Source organism: Moschus berezovskii, chromosome 4 (genome assembly GCF_049115385.1).
Source record: "Moschus berezovskii isolate FMDL1 chromosome 4, NW_MosBer_1.0, whole genome shotgun sequence".
Classification (NCBI taxonomy): domain Eukaryota; kingdom Metazoa; phylum Chordata; class Mammalia; order Artiodactyla; family Moschidae; genus Moschus; species Moschus berezovskii.
This window is the reverse complement of record NC_142463.1, coordinates 54,870,012-54,883,525: the sequence shown is the minus strand read 5'-3', so window position 1 is coordinate 54,883,525 and position 13,514 is coordinate 54,870,012. Positions and strand designations below refer to the sequence as shown.

At 34.8% G+C, this 13,514-nt stretch overlaps 1 protein-coding gene across 5 annotated transcripts in view; it reads left to right on the top strand.

Annotated features, from left to right (window-relative positions):
* The window catches only part of ZZZ3 (zinc finger ZZ-type containing 3), a 121,402-nt gene that overhangs the window by 93,047 nt on the left and 14,841 nt on the right, over window positions 1-13,514 (top strand). For 4 of the 5 annotated variants that reach the window (XM_088835401.1, XM_055403142.2, XM_088835399.1 and 1 more), the window contains 3 exons: window positions 10,568-10,706; window positions 13,086-13,233; window positions 13,317-13,432. In XM_088835401.1, the coding sequence (XP_088691527.1) occupies window positions 10,568-10,706; window positions 13,086-13,233; window positions 13,317-13,432 (403 nt within the window). The remainder of the gene's footprint in view (window positions 1-10,567; window positions 10,707-13,085; window positions 13,234-13,316; window positions 13,433-13,514) is intronic. The other variant, XM_088835402.1, reaches the window with a different exon arrangement.

The following is a 13,514-nucleotide window of genomic DNA, read 5'->3' as shown; positions in this document are numbered from 1 at the left end:
AGACGGCAGCCCACCAGGCTCCCCCGTCCCTGGGATTCTCCAGGCAAGAACACTGGAGTGGGTTGCCATTTCCTTCTCCAGTGTGTGAAAGTGAAAAGTGAAAGTGAAGTCACTCGGTCATGTCTGACTCGTAGCGACCCCATGGACTGCAGCCTACCAGGCTCCTCTGTCCATGGGATATTACCACTAGAGCTCATTTAATTGGTCTTCCTGTAGAGTCTTCTTTCATTTTAATCCATTCTTGTTCTTCTGTGAATGGTATTTGTAAACTGCAACATTTTTTCCTTCATCTTAAAACTCCTCTGAAGTGAAGTGAAGTTGCTCAGTCGTGTCCGACTCTTTGCGACCCCATGGACTGTAACCTACCAGCCTCCTCCATCCATGGGATTTTCCAGGCAAGAATACTGGAGTGGGTTGCCATTTCCTTCTCCAGGAGATCTTCCTGACCCAGGGATTGAACCCAGGTCTCTCACATTGTAGGCAGATGCTTTACCTTCTGAGCCACCAGGGAAGTTCCTCCTATAGAGCTTCCTAATTGCACTTAAAATCAAGCTTAATCTTAACTTTATAGAACCCTGTGTAATTAATCTCATTTTTCTTCTCAAGCCTCAGTTCTGTTCACTCCTAGTCTTACCAAATCTCTTTTTTTGGTCTTAGGTGCTATGTTTTACCTATAAGCATTTCTGCATAATGTTCCTTCTGTTTGGTTGGAAAAGTCCTTGAACTTCTCCCCTTCTACCCCCATTTCCTAGCTAATTCCCATTCTTCTTTCTGGCTCAGTTGAACTTATTTTGGGAAGCTTTTCCTGACTCTCAGAGATCTCTGTTCAAAGCCTTCCTATATTGTATGCCTTTCTCTTTACGTCACTTCTTACCCCATGTTGTAATTATTTGTTTACTTATTTGTATTGCCCCCCTTGACTGATACCTCTGTTAGGAAAAGGCTCTTTGTATCCTGAGTGTTTAATTTCATTCCTTAGCATCATAGGTGAACGAGTTTATATATAAATGAGTGAAATCTTGCTGCTTTCTTCAAATATTTGAAACTAAGAAAAATGATGTTAAAAACCATACTTTAGCATCAGAGTATAGAAATATATGTGAAACTTGTTTAAGCCTTCTATTTAAATTAGATCCAAGTAAAACAAAACGATAAGAGAAAAGGAAATTATAGCTTAAGTGTCATGCTTTTTTTTTTTTTTAAAGTATTAGATTGTAGACTCCATTCTAGATCCACTCTAGGCCAGTTTCCAGGTATTAAGATAGATTCAGAAAAGAGATACCTGTTATTGTAGAGACCATTGAAAGAATGACTATGTCTTTAGTATATTTGATGAAACCTTAGTGTGAAAGGAAATAGCCTTTGAAATACATCAGAAATCAGACTTCTTTCAGGGGCTACCTATACATTGAGAACATACACAATGAAGGCTTTTAGGGAAGGGGGCAAATATTTTTCTACAACTGTTTGAGACTGTCAAACCTCATTTTTGATTGTAAGTGGCACTTTAGTTAAAGCATTGCTTATTCTGTTTATGATACATTTAATTAGAAAAAAAAAACCCCGGTGCTCTTCTTTCTTGTTACTAAATTAATATTTGTACTAGTAGATAAGTAGAAAAAGGAAGAGTTGTTAAATAGGCTAATTTTATTACTATTCTCGTATATTTAAAATTGGGCAGGAAATTAAGACCTCATGTTAGGTTTCGGATAATGTTTTGGTTCAGGCTAATTTACCTAGTGTGTGAAATCTAAACTCAATATTGCATATAAATTAGGTTGTATAAATCATATTATGGAAGATTTGTGGCAGGAATCTTCTAACTGTATTTCTAAGTTTTGATTATGTCATCTGTAAAGTGGCAGTGATACTTTTTCAAAGGGTTTTTGATCAAGGGTGAATATGATTGAGCACATATGTTATGTACTCAGTAAATATTCATGAAATGAGAACTCCAAGGAAGGAAACAATAGCTGCTGCTGCTGCTGCTAAGTCACTTCAGTCGTGTCTGACTCTGTGTGACCCCATAGACAGCATCCCACCAGGCTCTGCCGTCCTTGAGATTCTCCAGGCAAGAACACTGTAGTGGGTTGCCATTTCCTTCTCCAATGCATGAAAGTGAAAGTGAAGTCACTCAGTCGTGTCTGACTCTTCGCCACACCAGGCTCCTCTGCCCATGGGATTTTCCAGGCAAGAGTACTGGAGTGTGTTGTCATTGCCTTCTCCAAACAATAACTGAGCAAAGAGTAAAATTAATAATAGTATAATGAGATTGATTATAAGGTAGCAGTGTCAATATGAGAATTAAAAAGGTTTTTATTCCATCTTGTGACTTGAAAATTTTATATAAATCGAATTCTTTAACAGATGCTTATATACCTACATACAGCTTTTACCATTGGTAAATATACTTTACAAACCACTGTGTTGCAAATCACTGAGGTTGGTCTAATTCATTAAAGGTCTACCGTTACTCAACTGAAGGAACTATTTTTCTTAACCTTTTCCTCCCTGCAGCCTCCTAATCAGAATGTATTTTTTAAGAGTTTGTAGTAGCTAGGTCAGGCATCATGGTGTTTATTTTACATCACTACTGTGCTGAAGCCTTGAAATTAAAAGACTAGAATTGTGCTTATGCAATAGCTTAAGTTGAATAACTGTAGTAGGTCTAGAGATTAGATTTATTTGACAAAGATCTTACTTTTGAAATAATCTAGCGATGATTACTCTTAAGCAGAATAAAGGTAATAACCTAGAAAGGTATTTTCAACCAATACTCATTGACGAGAGATAGCAGCTGAGTTTATTTGTAAACTGGTGCATTCTAGAACCATTAAAATGATTGTTCTATATGGTAAGGTTTAACCAGAATTAATGACAGTTTGCTAAAATAATTGGATGGAATCTCTTAAATTCTGATATTTCAAGTGGTAGAATCTTAAATACGTATTTCAGATACTTTCCCTTTTGCTTTTCGAAGATAGTAAAGGAATAATGGATATAGAGAAGTTGAGAACTTTATTTTAGTAAGAAGGTTTTTTTGGAAAGAACAATTTTAGATTTACAGTAAAATCAAGAGCATGTTACAGAGTTTCCATCATTCCCTACCCAATTTCCCCTATTAATAATGTGTTACATTAATGATATATTTATTACAATTAATGAATCAATACATTATTATTAACCAAAGTTCATACCTTAGAGTTCCTTAATTTTTAATTAATGTCCTTTCTGTGTTCTAGAATCTCAATTAGATTACCTTATAACATTTAGCTTATAACCTGCGAAGTTTTGAGGGATACCAGTCAAGTATTAATAGATTTCTCTCTATTGGAATTTGTCTGACGTTTTCCTAATGATTTGGGATTGTGGGTTTTTGGGAAGAAGACCACAGACATGAAGTGCCATTTTTGTCATGTCATACCAAGAGATACACTATTTTTTAAAAATAGTATTATTTTATTGAAGTATAGTTGATTTACAATGTTGTGTCAATTTCTACTCTATGGTAAATGGTTCAGTTATGCATATGTATGTTCTTTTTCCTATTCTTTTCCATTATGGTTTATCACACGATATTGACTATAGTTCCCTGTGCTATACAGTAGGAATTTGTTGTTTATTCTCTATATAATAGTTTATATCTGATAATCCCATATGCCCAATCCCTTCCCCACTTCCTTTCCCTCTTGGTAACCACACGTCTGTTCTGTATGTCTGTGACTGTTTATATTTTATAGATAGGTTTATTTGTGTCATATTTTAGATTTTGCATGTAAGTGATATTGTGTAGTATTTATCTTTCTTTCTGACTTAATTCACTTAGTATGATAATCTCTAGGTCTGTCCATGTTGCTGAAAATGGCATTATTTTATTCTTTTTTATGTTCGAACAATATTCCACTTTATATGTGTACTGCATCTTCTTTATCCATTTATCTGTCTGTGGACATTGAGTTTGTTTCCATGTCTTGGTTATTGTGAACAGCACTGCAGTTTATATTAGGGTGCATGTATCCTTTCAAACCGTGTTTTTCTCTGGATATTTGCCCAGGAATGGGATTGCAGGATCGTAGGGCAACTCTATAGTTTTTTGAGGACCTTCCATACTATTTTCCGTAGAGGCTGCACCAGTTTCTGTTCCCACCAGTGGTGTAGGAGGATTCCCTTTTCTGGACACCTTCTCAGCATTTGTTATCTGTTCAGTTCAGTTTAGTTCAGTCGCTCAGTCGTGTCCGACTCTTTGCGACCCCATGAATCACAGCACGCCAGGCCTCCCTGTCCATCACCAACTCCTGGAGTTCACTCAAACTCATGTCCATCGAGTTGGTGATGCCATCCAGCCATCTCATTCTTTGTCGTCCCCGTCTCCTCCCACCCCCAGTCCCTCCCAGCATCAGACTCTTTTCCATTGAGTCAACTCGTCGCATAAGGTGGCCAAAGTATTGGAGTTTCAGCTTTAACATCAGTCCTTCCAATGAACACCTAGGACTGATCTCCTTTATTTTATTTTATTTTTTTTTCCCTCTATCTCTCTCTCTTTTTTTTTTTTTTATTTTACAATATTATATTGGTTGGTTTTGCAATACATTGAGATGAATTCGCCCCGGGTTTACATAAATTCCCCCTCCTGAACCCCCCTCCCACCTCCCTCCTCCCTTTATCCTCCCTCTGGGTCATCCCTGCATGCCAGCCCCGAGCATCCTATAACATGCATCAACCCTGAACTAGTGATTCATTTCACATATGACAACATACGTGTTTCAGTGCCATTCTCCCAAATCATCCCACCCTCACCCTCTCCCACAGAGTCCCAAAGACTGATCTATACATCTGTGTCTCTTTTGCTGTCTCGTATACAGGGTTATCATTTGCATCTTTCTAAATTCCATATATATGCGTTAGTATGCTGTATTGGTGTTTTTCTTTCTGGCTTACTTCACTCCTTTAGAATGGACTGGTTGGATCTCTTTGCAGTCCAAGGGCAGGTGTGAGGTGGTACCTCATTGTACTTTTGTATTTTTTAATAATTTGCAATGTTGAGTACCTTTTCATGTGTCTATTGGCTATCTGTATGTCTTCGATTAATATTTTGGTCTTTTTTGCTAATTTTTGATTGGGTTGGTTGTTTTTTGTCATTGAGTTTTATGAGTGATTTGTATATTTTTTGAAATTAAGCCCTTGTCATTCCTGTCATCTGCAAATGTTTTCTCCCATTGTCCCTTTGTTTATGGTTTCCTTTGCTGTACAAAAACTTGTAAGTTGACTAGGTCTTGTTTATTTTTGTTTTTATTTCTATTGCTTTGGGAGACTGACTCAGGGAAACATGGGTAAGATTTATGCCAGAGAATGTTTTGCATATGTTCTCTTCTAGGAATTTTATGGTGTCGTATCTTATATTTAAGTCTTTAAGCCAAAGTTTTTAAGCCATTTTGAGTTTATTTTTTGTATGGTGAGAGGGTGTGTTCTGACTTCATTGATTTACCTGCAGCTATTCTGCTTTCCCAACATCACTTGCTAAAAGGATTTTCTCTATTGTATACTGTTGACTCCTTTGTCAAAGATTAATTGACCAATGTATGGGTTTATTTCTGGATTTTATTCTGTTCCATTGATCCATATTTCTGTTTTTATGCCAATACATTGTTTTGACTACTTTGCTTTGTAGTTAGTATTGTCTGAAGTCTGGGAGGGTTATACTTCCTGCTTTATTTTTCCTTAGGGTTGCTTTGGGTCTTCTCTGGTCCCATAGAAATTTTAGGATTATTTGTTCTAGGCCTGTAAAAAATATCACTGGTAATTTGATAAGGATCACATTAAATCTGTAGATTGCTTTGGGTAGTATGACCATTTTAACAATATTAATTCTTCCAATCCTAGAGCAGGGGATCTTTTCATTTCTTTGAATCATCTTCTGTTTTCTTTATTAATGTTTATGATATTTATTCATGTTTAAAACTTCTCAGAATTGAAGTTTTTCACTTCCTTGGTCAGGTTTATTCCTAATATTTTATTTTTGATGTGATTTTAAAAGGGGTTGTTTGTTTACATTCCCTTTCTGATGTTTCATTGCTAATGTAAAGAAATGCAACCAGTTTCTGTATGTTAGTCTTGTATCGTGCTAATTTGTTGAATTCATTTATCAGTTCTAGTAGTTTTTGTGTAGAGTCTTTAGGGTTTTCTCTATGTAGCATCATGTCATCTGCATATAAAGACAATTTTAGCTTTTCCCAAGGGATATACTGTTAATATGATTGATTGCAGTTGTTGACTTGGATCACCTAGCTGAGGTATAGTTTGTCAGGTTTCTCCACTGTGAGGTTACTCTGTCTTCCATACTCTATTCTTTGGAAAGAAGTCATTATGCACAGCCCACACTTAAGGAGTAGGGAGTTATGGGTCTCTCTCCTTGAGAGCAGAGTGTCTCCACAAATTATTTGGAAATCTTCTACATGGGAGAGTTTTTCTTCCTCCTTTTTTTCTTTCTCCCCCCTGCCCCTTCTTCCATCTCACTGTCCCTCTCCCTCATTCTTCCTTTAGTCATTTATTTGTGTAAGTATAGACTCATAAATACTTATTTTCCTACTTTGAGGTATAATTTAGTATCACTGTTTTATTGTTCAAATTGTTTCAGCTTTGGCCATAGGGAACCTTTCTGTTGTCTCCTGTGTCCCATTAAGATGGTATACTTTTATTATATAGCTTTTTGCCACTTCAAAATACTCCAGATTCATCTTGTGTATTTCATGTCTCAGTGCTAGAATCAGCCTTCTCTGCAAAGGAACCTCATTTCCCTTTATTGCAAAAGTCAAGTTTTGAGTTCTGTATGCTCACTGCTGGATGCTGTTGATTATTTTATTTATCTGTCTCAGCTGGCAGAGCAGGAAAATACGTGTGTATTCAGTAATCTATAAATATACACATATCTATAAATGCTTCTTTATGTAATTATGTACACATATATAAAGCTAAACATGCGTTTCTACTTTGACTCCATCCCTAATTAATTATATTACCACGTGGATTCTTCTAGCTTCTCCCATTGTTTATCTGTAAATTTCCACTCTAGCAGTAGCAAACCCTGGTTATCCTCCACCCATTTGTTTATTCCATTTATACGTACACAGAATTGTTCATTCTTAGCTACTTGGGAGATAGCTATGTAAAGCAGAATATATTGCTTATGATCAGTTCCTTTTACCTTTAGTCTTTGAGATGCTACTCATTTCCAGAGTTACCTCGGTCAGGTTCTTTTCCTTCTACCCCCTTCATTGAGGTAGTTTCATACATGTATAATATACTTAGATCCTTGTGTCACAGAATACGTTCCTTCCTAGGGTTCCCTAATCTACTAAATGTTTTTTTTTTAATTTGCATACATTAAAGTTCATTCTTTATGCTTTTAAGTTTTGCGGCAGATCCATGTCATGGATCCAACATTATAGTACCATGCAGAATTATTTCACTGGTATTAAAAATTCCCTGTATGTCATGTACTCAACCCTCTTCCTTTCTCTGAACTTCTGGGAACTACTGATCTCTTTACTGTCTTTAATTTTATCTTTTACAGAATTTAATATTATTGGAATTATAACATATAGCCTTTTCAGACTGAAGAAATTTATTTTAATATTTATTATTTATATATATTTTTTGGTTGGACCTTGCATCACATGGGATCTTAGTTCCAGGGAGTAAACCTGCACCCTATTCAATGGAAGCGTGGAGTCTTAACCACTGGACCACCAGGGAAGTCCTAAAGAAATTTATTTTTATTCTTCAGATTTTAAAAATACACTTATTTATTTGAATGTGTCAGATCTTTGCTGTATTACACAGATTATCTAGTTATGGTGTGACGGCTTAGTTGTTCCAGGGTATGTAGGATCTAGGTTCCCTGGCCAAGGATTGCAACCATGTCACCTGCATTGCAAGGTACATTTTTAACCACTGGACTAATAGGAAAGTCCCATGCAGGTTGTTGTTGTTTTTTTTTTTTTTCTGTTTTGATTTTTTAATTTTTAATTGAACGATAATTGCTTTACAATGTTGTGTTGGTTTCTGCCCTACATCAACATGAATCAGCCATAGGTAAAGATATCTGTGCAAGTTTTTTATCTCTTTCATTTCTGCTTAGGGATATATATGGTAATCTTATTGGGAAAACCTCTGAATACTCTAGGAAATTATTCAAATTAGCTGGGCTGGAAGAATTAAATTCAGTATTTTCTTACACTCTTTTAACTTATTTTGGACTTTTACATCTTTACCAGTGTATAAACTAGGGCTTTCAATTTGATAATCATTTTATTTTGATTAAAGAGAAACAAAATAGGGAGTGAAGAGTTACACTTTCTTTGTCATCTCTGTTGGAATTATTTTTTTTAAGTCAGAATCATTGTGGAATAATTTATATAAAGTTTGTATACAGTAAAGTTATTTATTAATAAATATATACTGTATATATACTGTGTGTGTGTATATATACTGATATATATACTGTGTGTGTATATATATATATATACTGATTGTATACAGTAAAGTTATTTAAGTTATTAACTTAAAAGAGAGACCTTTCTTCTCAGTTGCAGTAACTGTTATAGCACTTTTTTCAAGCTTCTGCTTGTTTTTTCCCTTAAGACTCTTCTCACTTGTGCCTCATTAATTGTTACTTGCATGCAGTAGTTTGCTGCAAGTTTAATAGATTCAGTCATTTTTATATTGATGATACAGAAGTGTATCCTGCATAATAAGTCTGCAGTTATTCAGCTAAGTGGGATAGACGTTCTGGGGGTGAAGTAGGACAGTTAAGAGTATTATAGAGAGGTTAGGTCTAGTACTCAACTCATACAGTCACCCTAAGATTGAGCCTGCCTGGTAGAAAATACCAGCACAGTCAAGGTTTGTACACTCCATATACTTCAAAACAAACGAAGGCAGAGTGAAAATGAGTTTAGACCTAACCTCCATAACTTACCCCAAGAGTAACTTTTAATGTAGCCCTTGCTTTCTGATTCAATTCTAACATTTGAATGAAGTAGCTCTGTCTTGAGATAAGTCTTACTTTTCAGTGTTAGCAGTGTTAATATTAACATTTCATTAGGAATTAGTTAACAGAGCACTTGAGAATAATACTATATTTTAGGTAGGGGCTTAAAAAGTGTTTTGATAGATACTGTTATATTGCAGTCATGCCATGGTTGTGGACATCAAAACTGCATTGCTTTACCTTTGAAATTTCTGCTTGTTTGCTGACTTCTGGACTTTAAAGTTTCAGTATACTTTTGATTGCACAGAGCATGTATCCATTTATTCATTCAAAAAATGTTTTCTGAACATGTGTATGCTGGGAAGTGTGCTGCAAACTGGATAAACGAAACAGTGGACTTTTCAGATATGTTGCCGTCATGGAGTTTACAGTCTATTGGGAAATAGAATGAAATTTATTCGAAGTCATAAAGTACAATGGTGTTTCACTAATATTTTAAAGACCTAGTAACTTATTTTGAAGTGAACTTGGAGCAATTTGTTCTTCATTCTTTTTGCAAAATACATTCGAGCATTCAAGGTTTTTGGGCTAACATGTTTCCATATGTGATCCATATGTGAAATCAGACATTACTCAGAGAGCCAGGACAATGGTGAACTAGAGGGAGAGAGTTGGGGAGAATATGAACAGGTAGTAGGTTTATGTGGGTAAAATTCATATTAGCCTATTTATAGGCAAGGAAGTAAAAAGTATTTCTTTTTACTTAAGAAATATTAAGTAATTTAATATTACATAAGTCCTTTTTTCTATAAAAATGTTTAATATGTAAGAATTGACAAAAAAGTTAAATTGCTTTAGAATGGAGATGTAACAGAAAGAATGGGCTTCCTAGGTGACTCAGTGATAAAAATTCTGCCTGCCAAGCAGAATACACGAGATTTGACCCCTGGGTCGGGATGAGCCCCTGGAGAAGAAATTGGCAACCTACTCCAGTATTCTTGCCTGGGAAATCCCATGGACAGAGGAGCCGGTGGGCTACAGTCCATGGGGTTGCAGACGAGTTGAATGTGACTTAGCAACTAAACATCAACAGAAAGAACAAATGAGAATCATGACAACTAAGATCATGTCTGAATTACGTGAAAGTTTCTAGTAACCCTGGTCAAGAAAATTTGCCACAGATGTCTTATTCTAACAGGGTACAGCAGAGGGACTGAAAGTGGTGATCCCTCCTGATGCTAAATTTTTTTTTCTAATATAGCTGTTTCTTAATGATTGATTGCTGAAAAGTCAAGATGCCTGTTTTCTTATTTTCTGTACTTGTTCAGGTTTAAGAATTAAGAATTTAAGATGGGGGAATAAGGCTTTGCTTTCTCTAACTGATATTTTCTGACTAGGTACTTCGTAACTCAGGAAGACCTCATTTATTCCCAGTAATATGTTTTACTAAAACTCTTTCAGGTAACTTTACAAAGATGTGTGACTTAATAGTAGATCATGGCTTGAACTCAGTTTTTATTTATTGTTGTTACTAAAAAATTTTAGTGAGTTTTTTTTTTTTTCTTTTTGTCTCTGTAGTTATCAGAGACTGTTACAGACAATTGCTGTACTCGAAGCTCAGCGTTCTCAAGCAGTCCAGGACCTTGAAAATTTAGGCAGACATCAGAGAGAAGCACTAAAAAATCCCATTGGATTTGTGGAAAAACTCCAGAAGAAGGTATATTTTGACCACTTTTTAAATTTCTTGAGATATATTTGGTAATAACCTTATTTATTTTTTTTATATTAATACTTTTTAAAATGTTTAACCATGTTACTGAAGGTGGGATACTACCTTCCTTCACCCCCACCAAACACACAATAAGTATACCCCCAGTGAGGATAGCTAGGAGCTTTAATTGGATGCTTGTATAGAAACTTGATGTCCTGTTTCTAGCCATTTTTAGTCTTTTTCTGTTACTTTTTTCCTTCCCCATCTTAAAAATATTTTTCCCATTTTTGCTTTCAGGACTTTTTATTGAAACTAAAAGAAAAAAGTGCTTTAGTATTTTTAGTGTTTATTTACTGCTTTATTTACTCTAAAAGCAGTAGAATACAATGGTGATACAAACAAAAATTCTGTTTTAAACGTCTTTAAGGATATGGTTGCCAAGTTCATGAGAATGAGGTGCAAGATGTGCGTTTATGCGATAGTATTTGTCTTGAATTAGGAACCAACAAATTATTCAATAAATTTGATAGGTAAATACTAGTCAGACAAAAGCATAATCTGAAAAGATTAAAACTGAAAACCTATGGAAAAGAATTCTCTTTTTCACCTTAATGCACAATTTTAGCCTGTTTTGTGTGACGTTTAGTTATTAGTTATTAGTGAGTCACAAAAGTGGTATACCAGGTGTTGAGGCATCAGTCTTGGGGACTTCATTTTATGAACACTTACAGTGTTTACTTATCATGGATTCAACTAAAATAGATTGTGCTTTAATGTTAAACTCTTTTTTTTCAGTTGTTGGGTGGGCAAAAAAGTTGCAATTATGCACATTTACTGTATACGTATGTGGTTGGTTATCTGCCGATTTTCCATGTCCATGGTTAGTTTAGAACTAGATTTCTTTTCACGTTATCTCAGAAACAGGGATGTGACATTGACCCTCTTAAAATTTTTTTGCAAAAATGTTCAAATGTGTATTAAATCCCAGATATATTGGTAATCATGAAAGACTTTTGTTCCTTGGAAAGGAAATTTCTGCTGATTTTAATTTAGAAGTTTGATTCTTTAGTTTTTCTGTGTTAACTCACATATGCTTAATTTGCCTACTTTCTTTAAGTTTACCATAGTAGTTAAGTTGTTGATATATGATCCCATTGTTTTAGTGAACATCTGAAAACTCCTAATTGAAATTAAGAAAACTTGGTTATATATTGGTACATAGAATGCAGGGGACCTTTATGGCTTGTTAGCTTTCTTTGATGTTTTACCGTCACTGTTTTAAAAGACACTCTATTTTAACTTTTCAGAAAGTTGAGTCTTAGACTGATATACGTTGTTATAATGATGGTTGTAGTATACTGTATCACAGGCAAAATAAAAATTAAGAATTCTGTGTCACAGTGTGGACTTTGCTTGCCAGTTTCATAATTTATGACCTGATTTTTTAAATCAACATTTTATTATGAAAAGTGTTAAGTAGACAAAAAAGTGGAAAGTATTATATATTTAGCACACATATCCACCCTCTAGATTCTACAATAACGTTTTACTGTATTTGCTTTGTTGTGTTTTTTCTCAATCCTTCCATCCACCATTCTATTTCATTTCAAGATGAAATCCATTTCATGCATTCCAGAGTTACAGACACACATACTTAACACCAAAACACTTCAGCGTGCATATTATTAACTAAAAGTTTTTTTAAAGCTTTTTAAGGTGAAATTTGCATACAGTGAAATTCAGAAATCCCAGTTTTATCATTATATGAGTTCTGACCAGTACCCCCACCTATGTAACCCAAATTCCTATCAAAAGACTGATCACATAATAACCTGGTTTTAGTAATGACAACTAATAACTTCTCTGAAGGTGGTTGGTAAAGTAACTCAATTCAAAATAAAGTAAGGATATAGCTTTGATTCTCAAAATGTGATAGGTTTTTTTGTACATGTCTGAAGAGTTATATAGTATGAAATTAATCCATTGTTTTGTGAATAAGTCAGGAACACAGGGGTCCATTTAAAATGAATTGTGTGTGTCAGGTCATATCTATTTTAGTCAAACACAGTTCATGTGCTGTTCTTAGAGATAAAAACCATTCTTTGCTATTTCTGTTTAAGTGTGTTAAAGAACATTATGTCTGTATAGTTCAGCTGTAGACTTCTATCTAAAAATAGTGCTTATGTTAAGTTCATTTTTCTTTACGTGGCTATCATTATACCATGTAATGCTTTGACTGTATTATCTTTATTGACTGTTGGATTCAGAGTGAATAGAAATGCCAGTTGATGATTATTTAGATTTGGAATCATCTGAAAATTTGGCTATTGTTGATAATTTCTTAAATTAACCTTAGATGTCACTTTCTTTTTTTCCTCCCACCAGGCTGATATAGGGCTTCCATATCCACAGAGAGTTGTTCAGTTGCCTGAGATTGTATGGGACCAATATACCAATAGCCTTGGAAACTTTGAAAGAGAATTTAAAAATCGTAAAAGGCATACTAGGAGAGTTAAGCTAGTTTTTGATAAAGGTAATAAATTACATGATAATTTAAGTAGAGAAATACCTGGCAAAGTCTTGCTTTAATAATTCTGTACATGGTTTTCTTTTTAGTAGGTTTACCTGCTAGACCAAAAAGTCCTTTAGATCCTAGGAAGGATGGAGAGTCCCTTTCATACTCTATGTTGCCTTTGAGTGATGGTCCAGAAGGCTCAAACAGTCGTCCTCAGGTAGGCAGCATAAAGTGTTGGAGTAGGAAAATTTGAATTGTAGACAAAAGATTTTAACATTTGCTGACTTGTATTCTTAAAT